General features: G+C 51.1%; 1 protein-coding gene across 3 annotated transcripts in view; it reads left to right on the plus strand.

The window, feature by feature from the left end:
* DVL1 (dishevelled segment polarity protein 1) overlaps positions 1–22,607 on the plus strand; it is a 72,622-nt gene that overhangs the window by 27,653 nt on the left and 22,362 nt on the right. For all 3 annotated transcript variants that reach the window (XM_053281243.1, XM_053281241.1, XM_053281242.1), the window contains exons 2-5: positions 667–736; positions 7,532–7,653; positions 10,887–10,999; positions 21,004–21,142. In XM_053281243.1, coding sequence (XP_053137218.1) covers positions 667–736; positions 7,532–7,653; positions 10,887–10,999; positions 21,004–21,142 — 444 coding nt within the window. The remainder of the gene's footprint in view (positions 1–666; positions 737–7,531; positions 7,654–10,886; positions 11,000–21,003; positions 21,143–22,607) is intronic.

Raw genomic sequence — 22,607 nt, forward strand, 5'->3', positions numbered from 1 at the left:
TAATATATTTTCATACCGCCCAAAATGTATGTCTCAGGGCGGTTTACAACAGAGCAATAATAGGCAGACCTTGGGTCAGAGGGGCTGTCTTTTGTTGGTTTTGTTTGTCTGCATTTATGTGTTATTTATTTAATTTACATGCTGCCCTTCCAAAATAAATATAAAAATGGCTCAGGGCGGTTTACAACCCAATAAAAAGCAATGGAAATAACCTAGTCGTTAAATTCAAAACTAAATCAATGAAAACAGTTGAAATCATTTAAACATTCACATCACTGGCGTTAGAATCATTTAAAGCCAACTTTAAAATGTAAAACCATCAATCTGATTAAAGCGCTGGGTGAATCAATGTCTCTTCGGAGTATTTTTAAACGTTGCCGGAGATGAGGAAGCTCCTATTTTGACTGGGAGCGCATTCCAAAGAACAGGGGCAGCAACGGAGAAAGCCCGTCCCCGAGTAGCTGCCAGTTGAGTTGGCGGCAACTGCAGACGAACTTCTCTAGATGATCTTAGCAGGCGGTGGGGCTTATGGCGAAGAAGTCGACGCCCTCTTAAAAAGGCTCTCTTAAAAGTCTTTTGACTTTGGGGTCTCTTCGAACCCCTGTGGCTGTTCTGGCATGCTCGGATTCTGACCTGAACTTCTTTCTTTCCCTTTTTTTTCCCTAGGGTGGTGAAGGAAGAGATCTCGGACGACAATGCCCGGCTTCCCTGCTTCAACGGACGTGTGGTGTCCTGGGTACGTTGGATCACTTCTCTCTGGCTGCGTCCAGTTAGGGGCTCTCCGAGGGAGTCGTTGCCTGATCTGATATGGGGCAGGCCAGAAGTGCTGAAAGCGGGAGAACGTGAGGGTCGGGGGGGGGGGAAGACATTTTTTGTGGGTCTGTTTTTGTGGTGGATGTCAGTAAAATGAGGTTGGGACAACTCCTCAGTGGCTTAGGGGGTGGATCTGAACCTGTGGGGCAGACCTCGCGTGCATTTGAGATCTGCAGAGGAGGAGGGAGAATTCAGGCCATTGCAGCTTCTCCCAGCTCTGTGACAAGTGCCACACCTGGGGCCCCCACATGGGATTATTTTTATTTGTCTGGAAAGATCTGCTGCCAGTCAGTGTGGACGGCGTTGAGCTCTACAGACCAAGAGTCTGACTTGGTTTGGCAGCTGTGTGCGTTCCCGCAGCTCAATGGCAGAGGACCCGCTTTGCCTGCCGACGGCCCCAGGTATAGTTGCTTGCTGGATCAGGCCTATCTGGTCCAGCATCCTGTCTCCCATAGTGACCCACCAGATGCCTCTGGGAAGCCGAGATGGTCATGACTGTTCTCCTGCCAGTTTGCCTGCAACTGTTATTCGGAGGCATCTTGCCTCTGAGCCTGGAGGTAACCAATAGCCATCAATAACCCTGTCCTGCATGAACTGGTCTAAGCCCCTTTTAAATCCTCCTAAGCGGTTGGCCCTCGCTACGTCCAGTGGCAGAGAGTTCCATAGATTGATTATGCACCGTGTGGGGAAAAAACCCCTTCCTTCTGTCGGTCCTAAGTTTCCTGGCAATCACTTTTGTGGTATGACTCCTGATGTTAGTGTTGAGGATCAAGGAGAAAAAATTTCTCCTACTGGAGATTTATGCTGGGCCTTTGTGGAGGGGTTACAGCTCTTTTATTCTGCAGTAGCACACTGGCAAGTGTCTTTTAGTAATTCTGCCGGAGGTTTTATAGTTGTCAGGTTTGTCTGTGCTTATGACTCATCCAGTAATGTGCCTTTAAGCCAAGTGGGGGTGGATTTCGAAGCTTGGTGTGTGTGTGTGTCACAATTGTTCTAGGTTATGACATAATTGTCACCAGCTGTCTTTTCCAACGTGCTCCTTTTGGTTAGCCTTTCCCCCCTTTCGGATAGTGAGAGGTCCTTCCTAGATTTTAGTCGGTACCATCTAGGTGGATGAATGCTCACTGTGATTTTTGACCTGGCCTCCACCCCTAGAGATGGAAAAAAGGTGACCACACTGCTTTCGACTTTCAGTCTGTTCTCTTGCTTGGATTGTCCTGACTGTCAGGCCTGCCGTGGCCACATTTGCAGCGGCGTTTGAATTTGAATCGATTCAAACGAATCCCATTATGTGCACGCAGGTCCGAGTCGAATCGATTCGAATTTGAAATGATTCGGTCACATTTTTTTGCTCATCCCTATCAAAAATCACTATGAGCATTCATCCCCTGAGACGGTACCGTTGGCCAAAATTTTGGTCCTGGCTCATAGACTGTTCTTAAATTCCTCTGCAGAAAGTGCTTTTTGCGAATGAACTAATTTGTGGCCTGTATGCAGACGATTGCCCTTGACAACTGGGCAATAAAGACATTCAAATCATTTCGAAAAGAACCTTTTGAAAACTATGATTGAAAAGCTTGCATAGAATTCTGCCTCTGGAACCTTCTGCCACTGGAATGTTGTGGGCGTATGAAATGGGTTGTTGAAGCATTAAGAACCTGCATCCAGTTTATGTTGGTTGTTGTTTCTCAGCTCCCTGGTTCGGGTTCATATTGGATGTGAATGTTAAAAAGTGGCTTGGTTAACTGGTTCAGACTTGTTGTGCTGTTTCAATCACACGTCATTTGGAATCCTATAAAATTCCTCAGCTTTCGATGCAGATGCAGCTGAAAAGTGGATGCCACGGTGAGGTGTTTAACATGGGGGGAAATCAAAACTGTGTGTGTGTGAGTTATTTGAATGCCTGTGTGTGTGTGTGTGTGCGCGCACACACACATAGGCACGCGCGCAAAAGAACTGCATGCAACAGGGTTCGTTCTTTATTTTAAAAATGTCCAGGAAAAGGAAACATGACTCATGGAATAGAAAGTTGATGATTTTAAAAGGTGAAGACTTTTCTGCATTTTGGAATTTGGGTCGGGTTCACCCAAACATTTTCATGGTTCGGGCTCAATCCCAGTTAATTGAAGAAATCTCTCTGGAGGTTTGATTCAACTCCCTGTTCTGCCAGTGACTGGGGGGCACCAGTCCCCTCCCCAGATGTCCCTCTGACCAACACAATGCCAATTGACGTAGTTTACCATTGGTGAAACTATCGCATAGCCAAACCAGAGTGGCTACATAGGGTCAGGTGACAGCACATTCAGGGGAAAACCTGCTGGTGCAGGATTGACCATGGTTAATAGGAAAACGCCTGCTGCTGCAGAATTGACCATGGTGAGTGGGGGGGAAACCATGGTTACAAAGCTAACCATGGTTAGTAGGAAAGAGAGAAAAACACCGTTACAAAGCTAACCATGGTTAATAGGAAAGAGGGGGGAAAACACTGTTACAAAGCTAACCATGGTTAACAGGAAAGAGGAAAAAACCGCTGTTACAAAGCTAACCATGGTTAGTAGGAAAGAGAGAAGAACCACTGTTACAAAGCTAACCATGGTTAGCAGGAAAGAAAAAAAACACTGTTACAAAGCTAACCGTGGTTAATAGGGAAGAAAAAAGCCACCGTTACAAAGCTAACCATGGTTAGTAGGAAAGAGAGAGAAAACACCGTTACAAAGCTGACCATGGTTAGTGGTGGAGGGACTGCTAGTGTAACTATTATTCAAGTGTGAAGCATGGTTAACTTTGAGACAGAAAGGGAGAGAAAATTCACATGATGGAGGGGAGGGGAAGGGATTGGGCCAGCTTTCAGGGCACTTCCAATCTTCCGACTTTAATGTGGGGCACAGATAGGGCGACATCTCCGCCCACGCCTCTTTGTTATTGGAATCGATATTCCTGCTCACAAATGTATGCCTCCCTTGCTTTTCGCTGGAAAAAACCGGGGGGGGGGGCTCCTTCAGCCTTTCCCTGCCTCCTTTTTGCCCTTCACGCCGGCCTTGGCGGATCAAGGCTGCCGCGGCTGTTTCCCGGGCCATTACTCCCCCACTTCGCCGGCAAGACGGCGTCCGTGTGCGGCGCTCAGGATGCCTCGCACAGCTTGAGCGCTGGTGAAAGCCTCCCTATTTTTCCCTCTGACAATCGGAAGCGGGGGCCCCCCCGCTGTGGCCGGCTATTTTGCAGAGAGAATAAGCCACCGCCCCGTGCTGTGCCAGACACTAGCCAAGCTCGGATGAAGGCAGGTTGTGTGTGCAGACGGTTGCCGGTCGGAGACACACACACACACACACACACACACACCTCGCCCGAGAGAAGCTTTGCAAGAGCGGGCTGTGTTTTACCGGATTCGCTGCCCCGGCGGTTGGCGCCGCTCCTGGTTGGCTCGCGGTGATGTCATCCATTTGCCGCCGCCGGCCTGCCGGTGCTTGCTATTGTGGGGAAGAAAAGGCAGCCACAATATCTAGTGTTGTGTGTGTGTGTGTGTGTTGGTACAGTTTCCAGGCGTCACGCTTCAGACGGCGGGCGGTCGATCCAGCTGCCCAACCTCGTATGCCCAGCCCCTAGTAGGAATGGTGGGCTAATCGTAGCAACGTAGGGGGCTGCCTTGTACCGAGTTCGAGTCAAACCCTTGGCCCATCTCGCTGCTAACGGAGCAAAGCGGCACCTTTTCAAAAGTGGGGATTCTCTTGTATTTAGCAGGGGGAGAGCAACTGGCCCCATCCGTCCCCAGCACAGCATCCCTCCAGTGGCTGTTGCTGGGGTCTGTCTTATGTTTCTTCGACTGTGAGCCCTTTGGGGACAGGCCGCCATTTAATGAATTCATTAATTTCTGGATGTCAACCACTGGGGGAACGATGGTTGAAAAGTGGTGTATAAATACTCGCATTCGTAGCTCAGTATTGTCTACACAGGCTGGCAGCGGCTTCTCCAAGGTTTCAGGCAGGGATCTCCCTCAGCCCTATCTGGAGATGCCAGGGAGGGAACTTGGAACCTTCTGGGTTCAAGCATGCAGGTGCTCTTCTCAGAGCGGCCTCATTCCCAAGGGGCATATCTTACAGCGCTCACACATGTAGTCTCCCATTCAAATGTAAACCAGGGTGGACCCTGCTTAGCAAAGGGGTCCATTCATGCTTGCGACCATGAGGCCAGCTCTCCTCCCTTGGTGGAGATATTATTTCATCAGTGTAAAGAAGAGACTGGATCATCTGTGCTTGGAGAATCTATGCAGCCGTCTGGTCTGTGAAGGGGCCGGCCAGTTTAGTTCATCTAGAGTGCCGCTGTTGATTTCTGCTCACAGCGCTTCTCCAGCGTCTTGGACAGAGGCATCAGGAAACAAACCTGGGATGGCAAAGCTCAGAGGTGGAGCCCCTGCTTCGCACGCAGAAGGTCCCAAATTCCAATCCCTGGCAGCATCTCTAGGTAGGGCTGAGAAAGGCTCCTGCCTGGAACCGTGGAGAGCTGCTGCCAGTCAGTGCAGACGGTCCTGAGCCAGATGGACCAAGGGTTTGACTCCGGATAAGGCTAATTCCTCTCGTCGGACAAGGCCCCAGTGACGTGTGACATAACTCAGTGTTTCTCTGCCTTGGCTCCCCGACAGTTGGACTACGACTCCCATCCTCCACGGCCACAGTGGCCACACTCCGTCCAGAGACCACTGTGACAGGGGCAGGCGCAGAGGGAGGCCAGGGGCGGCCCGGGTTCAGCCCACTGCCTCGTAGCCTCGCCCCCTGCATCAGACGTAAGCATCTGAGGTCAGGCGCAGGGTGCGTAGTTAAGCCACGCCCCCTGCATCTGATGTCAGACGCAGAGGGCATTGCTTAGCTTTCAGAATGTGGCGCAGGCCAGATTAGTAAAATCTGTGAGCAAAATAATGCCCCTGCGTCTGATGTCAGATGCAGGGCCGTGGCTGGGGCACAAGGCGTGGCCCCTGAGGCGTGGTGGCCCGGGTTCTGCGAACCTGTTCGCGCAATGGCCTTTCCGCCGGTGCACGGGATTATGGGAGCTGTCATCCAACCCTGTCTGGGGACCCAAACTTGAGCTGCCCTGATGTAACATGCACATTGGCCATTAGGAAGTCAAACCCTTCAGGAATCGGGATCTCTGCATCCGAGCCGCTCTCCTTCGCAGGCGGGCTTGACGCTTCCCATCCAGGGGTCTAAGGGAAAGGCCATGCTTCCGAGCGTGGCCCCTTTCCCTCCCCTTCATCCCGACGCTCCTTCCCTCGGTCAGTTCCACTCTGACCGTCCCGCTGGCCTGCCCTTCGTGAAGACAGGCGCTGTTGCCGTCAGTGGGGAGAGAAACGTGCATCTCTTTTGGAATTGGACGAATGTCCTGGGGAACTCTCTGCTCGGTGGCCGAGGGGGACGGGAGACCCGTGTGCCCGTAACTCTCCATTTCGCTTCCCTTTCATCGCAGAAATATTCTCATTGGCAAAGCGCTGCCTCGGGGAGGGACGGTCCGAACGGCTCTGTCTCCATACCGCCAACCTGCTTGAGCCACACCCCTTTCTTGTTAATTTCCCCTGGTGCTCCAGCTACAGGTGTGCCAATTTCGCAGTGCCCGTCGGCACGCTGGGGGCCGGCATGATCTCTCGGGCAATCCGCAGCAGCGGCTCTGTTGGGTAATGGATTGGCCCCATGGAGAAATGTGAACCCATTCTTACGGGGAAGAGCTGGTTGTGTGGTAGCAAGCGTGACTTGTCCCCTTTGCTAAGCAGCATCTGCCCTGGTTTGCATTTGAAGGGGAGACTACATGTGTGAGCACGGTCAGATATTCCCCTGAGGGGATAGGAACATGGGAAGCTGCCATATACTGAGTCAGACCATTGCTCTATCTGGCTCAGTATTGTCTTCACAGACTGGCAGCTTGTCCCCATAGCTAAGCAGGGGCTGCCCTGGTTGCATCTGAATGGGAGTCTTGATGTGTGAGCACTGGAAGAGATTCCCCTCCTTAGGGGATGGAGCTGCTCTGGGAAGAGCAGAAGGTTCCGAGTCCCCTCCCTGGCAGCATCTCCAAGACAGGGCTGAGAGAGAGATTCCTGCCTGCAGCCTTGGAGAAGCTGCTGCCAGTCTGTGAAGACAATACTGAGCTAGATAGACCAATGGTCGGACTCAGTATAAGGCAGCTTCCTATGTTCCTATGTACCTCCTTGGTACCTTTCCTCTGTGCAAAAACAGCTGAATTTTAACCTTGATGGTTTGGGGGGGGTCGGGTTAAAGAAGGGGTGGTCACACCCAGGAAGCAGTAAGTGCCACAATGCTATCACCTCTTTTCCATCTCTGGGGGTGGGGGTGGGTTTGACGTTGCCCTGAGATGGTACCCATGGCCAAAATTTGTGGACCTCGCTCATGGGCTCTGTGATAGCTCCCCCTGAGCATGGGGGTTGAACAGGGGGCGTGGCGAATCGCCACGGAAAACACTCCCTGCCGTGAATACCGTATTTACCTGAATCCAAGATGAGGTTCCCCCCAGTTCTTTTCCATTAAATAGAGAGGGGCCGTCTTGAATCTGGAGTTCTCTTTTCTTATGGGTAAATACAGAAACAAGCAGATGGTATTCCTCCGAGGTCTCCCCCCCCACCCCACCGGTTCACTGTTCTGCAACCCCAAATAGGATCCCTTTCCCAGTGTGTGTGTCTGTCTCTCTCTCACTCTCACTCTCTCTCTCTCTCCTCTTGCAGTTGGTTCTGGCAGAGAGCTCCCATTCGGATGCCGGCTCCCAGTGCACGGAGAGCCACACGGACCTCCCTCCGCCCATTGAGAGAACAGGGGGCATTGGAGACTCGCGCCCCCCTTCCTTCCAGTATGTGTTTTTCAATGATCTCAGTTCCTCCTTCCCTGCAGCAGAACGGAGGCTATGAAGGAATCCTGTTTCGGACCCTTAATGCCAAAGGGCTGGTGGCCAGTGGGGAGCTTAATCTCTGGAATGAAATTTTGGAGAGGGATAGTACAGTGATAGAGACGCGGCATTGCATGCAGAAGGTCCCAGGTTCTGATCCCTGGCAGCATCTCCAGGTAGGAGAGAAGCTGCTGCTGGTCAGTGCCGGCCAGGCTGAGCTAGGTGCACCATGGGCCGGACTCGGTTTGGCAGCTGCATATGTTCAACAGGAGCACCCCTAGCTCATTGATAAAGCACATGCCTTGCATGCAGAAGGTCCAGGTTCCATCCTTGGAGAACTCGGAGAGGAGAACTGGTCTTGTGGTACTTGCCCCCTTAGCTAATCAGGGTCCGCCCTGGTTGCATATGAACGGGAGACAATTCCAAGTTCCCTCTCCAGATAGGGCTGAGAGGGACTGCTGCCTGCCACTTTGGAGAAGCCGCTGCCAGTCTGTGAAGACAATACTGAGCTAGCTGGACCAAGGGTCTGACTCAGTAGGCAGCAGCTCCCTATGTTCCCTGGCATGGAAAAGAGCAAAGAGCCCTCGATGAAAACCCCTGGAGAGCCACTGCCAGTCAGTGTAAGCAAGGCCCGCTCAATTTAGGCCCCCTCCCAGCTGCTTTTGGACTACAACTCCCATCATCCCCAGCCACAGTGTCCAATAGCCAGGGATGATGGGAGTTGTAGGGCAACATCTGCAGGTGGGCCGAAGTTGAGCAGCCCTGGTGCAGAGAATGCCGTGCGACCCGGACCGAGGGTCTGACTCCGTATCTAAGAACGGAAGGACCAGAACTCAAGTCACCTCACTGAGGGGAGGAAATGGTCGGATCACATGACCAGTGCGGATCTGAGACAGAATGGACCCCCCCCCTGTGCGCACACACACGCACAATGGAGGCTTCCCAGTGCTTCTCCACTAGAGTGGCCGTGCCCCCCGGAATTCCAGATTCCCCCCAGATTTTAATCCTCTCGCCCAGATTTTTTTGCCCACCCAGATCTGCCCGCCTCTGGCCCTTGTCGAAGTGGAGTGATGGAGCCCCTTTCCTGCTCAGAAATGACTTTCCAGCCAATTTACATAAGATGCAAATGAGGCACCCATCTTGGGAAAGCCAGGATATGGCAACCCTGTCAATCCCAGGATTTCTCCTCGAGAACATGCCACAGCCGCTTCCGCGTCGGCTCCCCACCTGGGCCATTGCCCGGCTTTCCCCGTTGCTCGTCGTCTCCTCCGAAAGATTCTGCTGCCCTCTTGTGGTGCTCGCCGGAACCCGGCACCTTGTGCGGCCGGCGTCACGTGACCTGCCGGGATCCCTCCGTCTTTGTCTTCCTGACAAGTGCAAAAACACGAACGGCTTTGTGGGGGATTCAGGCGTGCCCTCTGCGGCACGTGAGTTCCCCCCTATGCAGGACCGACGCGGGAAGCTGCCATATACTGAGCCAGACCCTTGTTCCGTCTAGCTCAGTGTTGTCTACACTGACTGGCAGCGGCTCTCCAAGGTTCAAGGCTGGCGTCTCTCCCAGCCCTACCTGGAGAGGCTGCTGGGCATTGAACCCAAGACCACCTGTCGGCCAAGCAGAAGCAATTCCAGCCAACAAATGACAAACAAACAAATATTTATGTACTGCTTTTTGACCACATTTCCCAAAGCGGTTTACATGGAGAAAACGATAATAAATTAATAAGATGAATCCCTGCCCCCCAAAGGCCCACAGTCTAAAAAGAAACACAAGGTAGATACAGCAGCAGCCATTGGAGGGATGCTCTGCTGGGGCTGGATAGGGCCAGTTGCCCTCCCCCTGCTATATGTAGGAGAGTCATCACTTTAAAAGGTGCTTCTTTACTAACTGAGCTTTCACTGAGCTACAGCCTCATCGGCCCCCAACATATGAAGGTGCTATTTTCTGAGTCAGACCCTTGCTCTATTGAGCCCGTTCTTGTCTACACTGACTGGCAGCAGCTCTGGTGGTTTCAGGCTGGAGTCTTTCCCAGCCCTACCTGCAGATGTTGCCAGGGATTGAACTTGGGACCTTCTGCATGCAAAGAAATGCATCTACATATTGACCTGGGGATGCTTTCAAGCAAGCAATCTTTCCTGTACATGATGAGACAGGCCTGCAAGGACTATACCACATATGCCTTCTGGTTTTAACCTTGGAACACCCAAACAATTTGGGATCAGGTTACCTGAGAGAGCGCCTTGCCCCATATATCCCAACTTGGACCTTAAAATCTTCAGAGGCCCTGTTACGAGGACCCCCACCAAAAGAGGTGAAGAGTGTGGCTACTAGGGAGAAGGCCTTTTTGGTGGTGGCACCCCGTCTATGGAATAGCTTCCCCAGTGAGGCTCACTTTGTTCTTTTAGGTGCCAGGCGAAGACCTTTCTGTTCACTGCAGGCTTTTAAAAATTTGGTGTTTTTTTTTTTAATGTTTTGCTATACAAAACATTTTTGTTTGTATTTTCTATTGTTTTTTGAGCATTGTGTTCTGCATTGTAATTGGATTTTTTTACGGTTGTGTTGTTGTGAGCTGCCCAGAGACAATTGGTTATGGGGTGGCTAACAAATAATGTTGCTGCTGTTAGATCTGTGAAGCCTGTACCACATAGCTTGCAGAATATTTAAATCGATGGCCTACTTATGCTCATGACAAACAAATCTGTGATGGCACACAGTTCTGCTAGTAGTATACCACACACCTTACTCGATGTTTGTAGGGATGTGCACAAAACTGGTTTCCCTGGTTCGGTTCGAGCCTGAACTGGGTTCGAACCGAACTGGGCATGTTTGGTTTTGGCACCCTGAATGATGGCTCGGCTCAAATTCGAGCCAGTTCAGGCCCAGTTTGGGCATGTCAGGGACTTTTTTTTTTTGGAGGGGGGAGGAAAAAAACCCAAAGTGATACCAGCCCGGCCGGCAGGGTTAGGGGTGGGGTTCAGCTTGACCTTGAGCTGAACTAGGCCCAGTCTGGCTTGAGGGTGAGCCCTTGGACTAGGCCAGCTCAATGGTGAATTGGCTTGAGGTCAAGCCGGTTTGCACATCCCTAGATGTTTGTAATGGCATTGAATCCCCTTGCAGTAAACGATGATAAATGATACCTAAATGATACTGGCTCATTTGGGAAGTCAAACAGCATTTCACACAATCTTCTTTTCCGCAGCCCAAACGCCGCAAGTAGCCGAGATGGTCTGGACAATGAAACGGGGACGGAGTCCGTGGTCAGCCACAGGCGAGATCGACACCGGCGGAGGAACCGAGAAGCTCACGAAGACAGTAAGTTGGCCCTCTCTCGTTAGCCTCCTTGCTCCCTTCCAAGGCTTGTCTTGGCCTCCGTGACTCTTTGAGTCGGAGGTGTTTAAAAAATCAGGACCACAAGGCCCATACTGAACGGACCTCCACAAAAATGGCTGCCGTTGCCTCAGGAATGCCCCGTATTGTACTAAAGCGGTTCGCCTGAACTGGGCCCGGCTCAATCACGGACTGAACCACCCCTGGTTCGATCCATGATTAAACTTTTGAATTGGTCTCGGTTTGAGATGAACCGGTTCGGGGCGAACCATTCGTGCACACACTGAATCCTGACCCTAACCCTTCCTCTGTGCAGAAATGACTGCAATTTCCCCCTAATAGTTTGAGGGGTAGGTATAAAGAACGAGCAATAACACCCTGAATGCTGTAAGAGCAACAGTGTGGTCACCTCTTTTCCATTCCTGGGGCGGGTAGATGTTGCCGAATATCGTTATGGACATTCATCCATAGTCCCATAAAGATGGTACGAATGTCCAAAATTGGTGGGTCTGGCCCATGGACTAATCCTGACAGTTGCTGAGCGTCTCTGTATTCTCGAGTGTCCAGTAACTCAAGAGTGCTGCTAATCTTTGCATGCGGACGTGGCATTTGGGGAAACGGTAAGCATCACGGGGACGCAGCCGATACGGTCGTGGCGTGTCGGATTCTTGGCTCTCTTGTGCCGTCCTACAAAACGCACGCGCGATGGTGGTGTGTGTGCCCTCTTTTCATTCATTCATTCATTTGATTTATATACCGCCCTTCCAAAAATGGCTCAGGGCGGTTTACACACAGAGAGAATAAATAAATAAGATTCTCCACGGAGCGAGGTCCCGTACCTGCCAAGGCACAGACAAAGGTTTTATTTTTGCAACAGTGGCCAGGAAGGAATTACCTTCCGTGAATGATTTCCAAAACCGGGCAGGTGGGGTTAAGATTGGTACAGCGGAGAAATAATCACTCTGGGGTGTGTTTGTGTGTTTGTGTGTTTTGTGTTACACATTATAAAATCTTCCCCCTCTCTTGATTCCCCTTTCGGTCTAATTAGCAGCGTCTCTTTGTGGCACCAGATGCTCCCCCAATCGCAAATTGAATAAAGTTGCAGTTCTTGTGGACAGAGAGTGATAAAGAGGGTCTCCCGTTTCCTCTTGGAACAACAGGTCCGCCGGATGGTCGGAAAAGTGGACCACGTCCCACTAAATGCAAAAGCGGAGCCTGGGGCTTAATTAGGAGCGTGGGAGGTCTGTTCACAGGGCTCTTGGTTGCTTTGGACAAAGGTTCCTTTCCAATTCCCCATTCCGTTTCCTAAGGACGGGCAAGAAAAGGGAAGTCCGCAGAGAGCCTAATTAGGGAGGTAATTAGGAGACGGGGTTTTATTGGCATTCAGAAAGTTTTAGAGATTCGTGTGTTGGCGGGGGGGTGGGGGCGGGGTCCGCTCTCTCTGGTATTTCTGCAGGTGTCTGCATAATCGTTTCAGCATTGGTGGAACAAGCAGGACTGTTGCTTGTGCGTCTTTGGAGCTGGCCTTGGGGGCAATGGGGACTAGGGTGTGGGGCTGGAGAGTTGTTCAAAGAATGATTGGCAGCTACCCACAGGGCCCGACAGAGGGCTGGATTAAAGAGGCTACTGTATGGATCGAGAGACGACATCTCTTTACTTTTGGATGTTTGGTCAGTGTACAATGGCTGTGCCTCCCACCATAGGAGCTTTCTGTCCTGGAGAAGCCCAGTTACACTAGTTACTAGGGGTATGCAAAACCGGTTCGAATTGAACCGGGTTCGATTCGAACTGGCCCGGTTCGAGTGCACAAACTGAACCAGTCCCCCAAAGGAGATGGGTGATCCCCGTCAATCTCTGTGGCTTTTTGTCCTTCGTAGCGACTTCGGATGCCTTTTCTCCGCTAACAGCCAAGACCTCTTGACGCTTCCTGACCTCTGGGCTCTCGCTCTTCTCTATCAGAGGACGGAGAGCTTGCTGTTACATTCAGAAAAGGGCCTTTTGAGTGGTTAGGGCAATTAGGATGAAGCACAGCTCCGGAGGTCAGATTGTGTCCTTCCTCACCTTTGATCAGGCAACTGAGTCGTCCTTGGCCTAAGGGGACGCTGGCGCTTCAAAGTGTGGAAACCAACAGACCCTTGGATGCGAGGGTAGAGAGAGAGAAGCCGCGGTCTGAGAATTGCACTCGGTTTCAATGGGCTACCCGAGTGAAAGATGTGACTGTAGCGCTGGTCTTCGGCGGCCATCGTGGATCCTCCCTAATTAGCGAGTTGACCTTGGAGCTTGGCTCTCTCTTTGTTAAGGAGTGCAGAGAAATGTGTCTGCAGTTCAGAGAGCCACGGAGTCTTTGCTGGCCCATTCTTCTGCGCATGAGACACCAGGGGATCTCAAGCGGCAGTACTGCTAAGATCCGTACTTCCTCTCCCGTACCGCAGCAGTTTGCAAGCTGGGAGAACTTCCAGCCTCACCGTCGCCGCACTACAGCGCCACCACTGCAGATGGCCAGAGAGTGGTACTGCAGCTTTCACCCCAGAGGGGAACAGGTGACCAAGGAGACGATTTGGCCCTGCCCGATCGGAGCCTGCCTCTTGAGCAATTTGCTATTCAGGTGCAGGTTGATAGGTGGTAGGTTCGGGAAAGGAAGCATAAATCATCCCCTTTGCTAAGCAGGGTCCACCCTGGTTGCATATGAATGGGAGACTACATGTGTGAGCACTGGAAGATATTCCCCTCAGGGTACGGTGCCGCTCTGGGGAGAGCATCTAGGCTTCAAGTTCCCTCCCTGGCAGCATCTCCAGGATAGGGCTGGGAGAGACTCCTGCCTGCAACCTTGGAGAAGCCGCTGCCAGTCTGTGTAGATGGATCAAAGGTCTGACTCAGTATATGGCAGCTTCCTACGTTCCTAAGGAGAACAGTGCAGGGAACGGAGTAACAGGAAGTGTGAGTGTGCACTTCCTGCTGCTCTATTCCCCACCCCTTTTGCCTCACCGCACCTCGTTTTTGGGCCGGCCCTGGCTGGACACAACGGTACCCCGATCTCCCCGTCACTGTCCCCTGGCAGCCTCGCCCGGTAGGCCTGGGAGAGACTGGTGCCTGTATCCTTGAAGAGCTGCTGCCAGTCAGAGTAGACGGCGCTCAGCTAGGTGGGCCGATGGTCTGACTCAGTAGACGGCAGCTTCCGAGGAGAAGGGGGCAGAGCTCAGTGGTAGCACATCTGCTTTGCATGCCGAAGGCCCCAGATGCAACTGCTGGCCACATCTGGGCAAGATTCCTGCCTAGAACCTCAACCAGCAACCATGATTTTCGGGCATCAGTCATTTTGCTCCTCTTCTCGCCCCTTTTATCTGTCAAAGGATAGCGTGCCTGGGCCTGCCCTGCTTTCCACCGTCGGCTGTTGCCATGGTTTCCCCCTAGCCAATCGCATGTGCTTAGTTCTTTTCATCTCTTTCCTTAATCCGCCCCTCCACCCCCCCCCAGACCCTTATGGTGCCCTCTTCCTGATCCATCGGTATCCATGTTTTTCTGTAGCGCCACATGCGAGATTCTGTGGGGGGACACCGAAAGGGCATTTCTTGCCCCAATGAGGGGGCAGCAAACCCAGGCTAGTGATCGGCTGTTGCGGGAGAAAGTGCTGCAGAGCAATTGGCCCTGGAGTGCTTGCAGAGCAGGCACTAGACTACCAAGTATGAGCATTGGTCCACCTAGCTCAGTATTGTCGACCCTGACTGGCAGCAGCTCCCTTAGGTCTCAGGCAGGAGGCTCTCCCAGCCCTACCAGGAGAGGCCGTCTGAGATTGGACCTGGGACCTTCTGCGTGCAAAACGGAGGCTCTTCCACCGGAGCGACGGCCGCACCGTGTGTGCATGTGGTCACCCATCCAAATGCAAACCATGGCAACCCGGCTTAGCAAAGGGGGGCAATTCGTGCTCACTACCACAAGGCCGGCTCCGTCTTTGGAAAGATCCATGCCAGCCCTTCCGAGCCCATGAGCAAACCTGTCCTCGGAAGAAGGGCCGGAATTCGCCCTGAATGCTGCTTTCGCTTTGAATTTTCGCTTTGCTTTCATGCGAATTTTCAGAGCGAACCTGTTCCGGGTGAATTGGCCACAAGGCCCAACAAATACTCTTGTGTGTTGAGTGTGTCGTGTGATTTAATGTGGATCATTCTCCATGCAAAGCGAATTGGTGGTCTTCGTTTTTGCAACTGTCATGGCAGCCCGTGTCATAAGAACAGAAGAACGGCCCTGCTGGATCAGGCCCAAGACCCATCTAGTCCAGTATCCTGTTTCACACAGTGGCCCACAAGATGCCTCTGGAAGCCACAGGCAGGAGTTGAGGGCAGGCCCTCTCTCCTGCTGTTGCTCCCCTGCAATTGGTATTGAGAGGCATCGTGCCTCTGAGGCTGGAGGTGGCCCACAGACACCAGACTAGTAGCCATTGATAGACTTGTCCACCATGAATCTGTCTAAGCCCATTTGAAAGCCATCTAAGCTGGTGGTCATCACCACATCTCATGGCAAAGAATTTATTTATTTATTTTTAAATTTATATACCACCGATCATTTTGGTTCCCCTCTCCTGCACCCTTTCCAGTTCTGCAATATTCTTCTTAAGTCTTTATTTTATTTTATTTTATTTATTAAAACATTTTTATACCGCCCAAAACCTACGTCTCTTTAAAGACACGTCTGTTCACCCAGGCTTTTAATTAATATTGTTTTCATGGTTTTAATGCTGTTTTAAAATATTGTTTTACAATTTTTTAATTGTTGTAATGTTTTGAACTTTTTTGTTTTTGTTTTAACTCATGTTTTACTTTCTGTTTTATTTTGTAAACTGCCCAGAGACGTAAGTTTTGGGCGGTATAAAAATATGTTAAATCAATAAATAAGATACCGTGACCAAAGCTGTATGCAGTACTCCAGATGTGGCCACACCATATATCTGTATTAAAGGCATTATAATATTCCTTAGCATTATAATTTCTCCTAAGCTGCAGGGGGTCAGCCGAAAAGGGCCCTCTCCTTGGAGAAACCCCTTTGGGGGTCCCATTCCCCCATTCCCGCCACTGGCCTGGGAAGGTGTCTCTCTGTGCTAGCCGCTCTGAAGGGCTCCATTCATTCTAGAAGCCGGCCAGCCAGGAAATTGTAGGAAATGTAGCCACCAGGAGGACATTTGCATAGCTCCCCCCTCATTGGCTGGACTCCAAGGGGGCGTGGAGGAGGCAAATCCGATGCCGGCTGGGGTGTGGAAGGTATCATTGGGCACAGCGGAGCGGAGCGAAGCGAGATACTTCTTTGAAGGGGCTTCTGAGGGATCCCAGGAAACAGACACTGGATTGGAGCTGAAGGTTTGCTTTGGACGGGGCCGGGAGGCGGGGGGAGGCAGTATAAGTCTATCTTCATACATGTGAGATGTCGGAACAGATTGATGGAGGTGTTTGGGATTGATGGCTGGAGAGGGAGGAGAAGCCAACAAGGCATCCCAGGAGGTTTAAAAGTGAGTTAGACCCACGCTTGTTCTTTGTTGGTACGTGAACGAGCGGAATCCACGTCCCGCTCCGTAGCCCTCGAAAGCTAAAATCCTCCGGTTTAAGTCCCCTCTAATCCTTCAGAAGCTTGCGGGGCGATAGTTGCTTAAATCCCGAGCACTTTGGTTTGACTGGATTAAGTCACCCTGTCGCTCTCTCTCTCCCACCCCCAAATACTTTGGGCCAATGTTTTGCTATTCCCAGAGGGTTAAAAGAATAACCACAGCTTCTTTTCATCCCTTAAAGAGGATCATAGTGTTAGTTTGGTATAATTGATGTCAGAGAGAGAGAGAGAGAGAGCTAGTTTTGTGGATAGTTTAAGGATATAAACTCAGCGGGGAAGAGAAGGTTGCAGATGCTGCCGTAAAGGTGCTTATGGGAATGACCTCCAGTTTAGAAAATTGATATACTGCCCAAAACTCGCTTCTCTGGGCAGGTGACAGTAAAACCACACAAATTAAAAACAACCTTAAAAGCATTAAAGTCCATTTAAAACAGGGATAGGTTCTAGAAATCTGATTAAAAGGTATGCATCGGCACCCGCTGCGTCCCTTAACGCATGTCTGTGCAGATGTGTCGCTGCGAAGCATCCTGGCTCTCGTGGAATTTGAGGATTTTAGAATTGGAAGGGCGCTTGGAGGTCATCTAGGCCACCCCCACTCGGGCAGGGAACTGCTCAAGCACCCCTGACAGGTCAGCCTCTGTTTGAAAGCCTCTGGTGAAGGAGAGCCCGCTGGATCCCATTCTTCTCCACGTGACTGGTTTGTTTTGAGAGTAAAGATGTCAGGAATTTCAAACGTGGACGGCTTTCATTTCTAATTTGGCAGCCTGAATTGCCAGTTCAGGGCTGGGCTGTGTGTGAACAGCGCATGGGGGTTAGGAGTGCGAATCCATCTCTGAGCTGGGCCGAACGTGACTCTTGTGTTTTGTGGACGCCCCTTTGTTAATTATGCTTCCTCTCCTGAGAAAGAGCTCTTCTCAAAAGAGAAGAAGAGATTTCTCTCTCTCTCTCTCTTTGTCCCCTTTAACATACCTTGAAATCGGGGCTCCCCAACTTCAGCCCGGCAGCTGTTCTTGGACTACAACTCCCATCACCCCCTGCCATAGTGGCCAGTAGTGAGGGATGACGGAAGCTGTTAATCCAAGAGCAGCTGGGGGGTTGAAATTATGCAGCCCAGCTCTAAACAAATTAGCACATGCCATGCCAACATGTCTGATTTTTTGAAATATAAGTCTTTGGCCTGGATTTTAAATTCTGCATGTAGATATATCTGTTTTGGAAAAGTGTTCTGGCTAGTTTTTGTTAGCATAAACCAGGGTACCCGGCGATGTTCCCTGTCACAGGGATTTCAGATGTTGTTGACTACAACTCCCATCATCCCCAGCCAAAATGGTCAAAGGGCAGACACCACTGTGGTGGGGTGATGATGGGAGTTGTAGCCCCCCCACATCTGGGGATCCAAGGTTTGGAACCCTTGTGGATCTCTGTTGGATCGTGGGGTGCCCCCTTTGAAAATCCAAAATTTCCCATTCTGTGTTGGCCTACGGAGAATAATAAAACCCTCGGATGTTTCAAATCAAAGAGCCATGTCACCCCTGCGCACCCTTTTCGATAATCCGCCCCTGTGAGCAGAAGGCAACGGAGCAAAGCTGAAACAGCCTACAGATAAAGAGGGTTTATCCCATGTGTTTCAGTATCCCAGTTAGAAATAAAAAGGATTTGGAGGCTGCCGGAGATGATCATGAAAACGGAACTCTTGTAACCGTTGCCCCAATTTCGGGCGAGGAATTGGGTGCGTCTTGTGGGGTTGGAGACGGCTACCGTCACGGGAATACAACAATTTTGTCTTTTGTCTTTCCTCAGCCTGTGCTTGGTGGTAGATTTATTCCTCAGGCGACCACCTCCTTGGAATTCCGCCGCGGAGGAAGAGGCTTACCAATCTGTGAATGCATTTTCCGTAAATTTTCAGCCTTCAGGCGTGGAATTTGCTTAAGACCTCAGCTGGAGAGCTGAAGTTATAACCCCCCGCGCGCCCCCCGCCAACCCGTCTGGTGGGGTGTCAGGTTTCTTTTTCCATTTCTTTATTTTTAAACCTTACTCGAGTATGAGGTGAGAATTGGCACCTTCGGTGGCTGGCAGCTGGGCACTGGACACCGTGCCAGGAAAAAGGGCAAAAGCGTGGTCTCCAAAATGGTCACCTCCATGTTTCTGGAATGTTTTAGTCGAGGACAGCCACAGCGGGCCGGGCCCCCCGAGGACACGGCCCGTCAACCTCGTTCCCCTCCAAGACCCGTCGGTGATAAGAAACACTGTCCCGCTTGGGGCCGCCGCCTTTTGAGGTCGCTGGATCCAGTCAAATGCTACCCGGAAGCTCCGCCTCCTACCCGTTCTTGTAGGTATCAGGTGTCTTTAGGTAGCGCTGTTGGGGCTGTCATTTAATGGTCTACGGTGGTACTCAAGTTGGCGGAAGGGGAAACCGAGGATGCTTCTCCCCAAGTTTGGGCCTTTTCCGAGACATTTCTGTCAGAGAACTGGTTACCTTTGAGCAGTAACTGCCTCCCGTGGCCCGTTTGACCACAGGGACTAGAAACTTGCTGCTTTTGTGTTAAGTGAAAACTGAGATACTCTGGAAACAAAATGGTAGCTCTGACTATAATTTCCATGTAGCCCAACGTGTGTGTGTGTGTGTGTCTGTCTGTCTGTCTGTCTGTCTCTGTCTGTGTGTCTGTCTATCTATCCACACTTCAATCCCGCTCTTCCTCCAAGGAGCCCAGAGGGGTGTACATGGTTCTGTTTCTCCGCTCAACAAACCTGTGAGGTAGGTTAGGCTGAGAGAAACGTGACTGGCCCAGGGTCACCCGGTGAGTTTCATGGCTGAACGGGGATTTGAACTCGGGTCTCCCCGCTCCTAGTCCAACGCTAACCATTACGTCACTCTGGCTGTCCTCTTGGTGCCCTCTGAAGGATTTTAGTCTGTTCTCAGAATTGCCCTCTCTGTGTGAATTCTCCCTCTTCCCCTCTTTTAGGTCTTAAACCACAAGCGATATGGGCTATTAATTCTCCATAATAGATGGGAACGGATGAGTTTCCCCCCCCTTGAACTGCCTGGGATCAATGATTGACCTGCTATTGAATGGAGGATCTGTGTTCGGCCCTGAATCGGACACCTGGGACGAGCCGTCCCTTTCCGTCCGGTCACAAATCACATTCCCTCAAGCCCACGCTCCAGAATTTGACAGGGACTGGGTGAACGGAAGGTATTTGGTGATGCCCAAACATGTTAGGCTCTTTTCTGGACCCCTAGAAGGCAATGGCTAAGAATTTGGTCCTACTGGGTAGCTAATCCTTACTAAACGTTGTGGCCGCACACGGGGCAAGATTGCGAGGACATGTCCTCCAGAGCTGCTTGAACCGGTCAGGGATTTGGCAGTGCTTAAAGGCTGGTACCTAAACCATCTGGGGAGAGGGACGCTCGGGGTGATTTTTGACCCGATCTGCTGCTCTAGAGATGGAAAAGAGGTGATCACCACGCTCGACTTTCAGTCTTTGGTGGTCAAATTCTCAGTACAGTCATCCCTTGGCAACCACGGTTTTACCAACCGCGGTTTTGAGTTTACGCGAACGGGAAATTGTGAGAAGTCTTGCCAACCGTGTCCCGAGTATCCGTGGTTGGGGAGGTGGTTTTTTTTGTTTTTTTTAAAGCAGTTTTTGGGAGGGTTTCAGCTATTCTGTGTGGTTCAGAGGTTGGATCGGCTCATTCCTCTGGGTGACCCTTGCTGACCTTGCTCTCCCGTGCAAATTTAAAATGCCTTTGAGTGAATTTGGCCGGGGGGGGGGTGTCAAGAAATTTCCAGAGGTACAACCGGCTCATTCTTCTTGGCAATATGACATAATGTTTTGTGAATTGGCCACGCACAAGATCTTTGCAGTGTGGCAGGCACTGGGTGGTGGCAGGAGCCCTCTGACATTTGGAGGCCACGGACCGGCACCCTAAGGTCTGGGTGGAAGAGCGTCTCTGCCAGGCCTACTGATATTTCTGAAAGCCCATCCCTAATATATATAGGCTTCCCCCACCCCCACAACACAGTATGGGAGGAGGTTGCAGTTGATGGGAGTGTTGTGGTCAAGTGGGGATTTGAACTCGGGTCTCCCTGGACAGGATCCTACCCTGTAACCAAGAAGTTCTCAAATTTCTTTCCTCATGGCCCAGCTGAAGGCAATTGCTGGCCCCTACTTATTCTCACAGGAGTTTTCCTACAATCACAATACATGCTAAAGTTTATTGATTGTGTTTCACAGTTCTTGCCCCTCCAGTAGTGAGTGGGGGAACTTCCTCATTTGTTTAGCCCTGTCCTTTTTAAAAACCGCTGCTCTAACCGCTGCACCACACTGCCTCCCATGCACACAGCCCGCCTTCCCTTGGCCTAATACCTGCCAGCCTCTTACTCTCTTCCATTCTGCAGTCTCCCGCGTCAATGGGCACCCGAAACTCGACAGGCACCGGGAGCACCCGCTCCCCTACGACAGCTCCTCCACCATGATGAGCAGCGAGTTGGAATCCAGCAGCTTCATCGACTCGGATGACGACGAGAACACAAGCAGGTACGAACTGCTTGGTCCGGCTGGACTACTGCCATGCGTTCTAGGTGGGGCTACCCTTGAAGACAGTTCAGAAGCTTCGGCTGTCCCAGGCTGCTGCCTCGAGCCGTTTCACAAGTCTTGCACCCATCCTGTGGCAGCTTCCCTGGTTACCAGTTTGCTTCTGGGCTAGATTCAAGGTGGTGGTCTTGACTTTAAAGCCCTATATGGCTTCAATCCAGGGTATCTGTCAAAATTATCCACCCATATGGACCTGCTGGGACCCTCGATTCTTTGTCACATGTATGTGCAGATACTATTTGCAAGATAATTGTTATTGTTATCCATTCATTCTAGACTATTAATATAGCATCTTCCATTACAGACAAAATCGATATATGTGTTTTGTTTATTCCCTCCGCATAGATCCTTAGATCTTTAGATGTAGCACAGTTTGTGCTTTTGCAATTATTGGCAACTTTTCCATGGCCCCTCTGTTTCTACATTTTGCACAGTTCTTTTTCTGTTTTTCCTGTTGGGACCCTTGATTCAGCATCCCGCCAATAGCAGAGATCCGACTGGCGGGGACTAGACACAGGGCCTTTTCGGTTGTGGCCCCTCGGCTTCGGAGCGCCCTCCCGGAAGAGCTGACCACAGCCCCTCCCTCGGGGTCCTTAAGAAACTGTTCTCTGCAGAGAGGAACATTAGCATTTTAGCGGCAACTCTGTGCGATGGGTCTTGAACTTTTAACATTCCAACTTGTCATTCTGCATTTGGGTTTCCTCCAAGGCTTGGTTTCAGTTAGTGTCTGTTTTAATAGTTTTATATATTTTTAAATAGTGTGTTGGTTTGACTGATGTTTGTGAGCCTGTCCCAAGCAGTCGGGCCCTGGAGGGGCAGGGCATAAATATTTTAAATAAATACGGACGCACTAGGGGCCCATTGATGAGTCATGCACTGTATTAAGAACATAAGAACAGCCCTGCTGGATCAGGCTCAAGGCCCATCTAGTCCAGCATCCTGTTTCGCACAGTGGCCCACCAGATGTCTCTAAGAAGCCCACAGGCAAGAGTTGAGGGCATGCCCTCTCTCTTGCCGTTACTCCTCTGCAACTGGTACTCAGAGGCACCCTGCCCTTGAGGCTGGAAGTGGCCCACAGCCCTCTGACTAGTAGCCCTCGATAGACCTCTCCTCCATGAAGTCATCCAAGCCCCTCTTAAAGCCATCCAGGTTGTTGGCCGTCACCACATCCTGTGGCAGAGAGTTCCACAAGTGGATCACAAGGAAAGATCAGGTGGGGGGAGAGGAAAGGAGCAGTGAACTGTCCTAGTGACTAGCAACTCTTCTAGGGATTAATCACGAAACTATAGGCTGCAAGCATTGGAAATTTCAGATTTATGACGTCGGAAATACCCCGTCCCACCACCAGGAGGCAACAGAATGTGGGGCAAGGGCCCCAGGTGGTGGTGTGGCCCCTTAACTGCCTACC

The sequence above is a fragment of the Hemicordylus capensis genome, chromosome 16 (genome assembly GCF_027244095.1).
Source record: "Hemicordylus capensis ecotype Gifberg chromosome 16, rHemCap1.1.pri, whole genome shotgun sequence".
Classification (NCBI taxonomy): Eukaryota; Metazoa; Chordata; class Lepidosauria; order Squamata; family Cordylidae; genus Hemicordylus; species Hemicordylus capensis.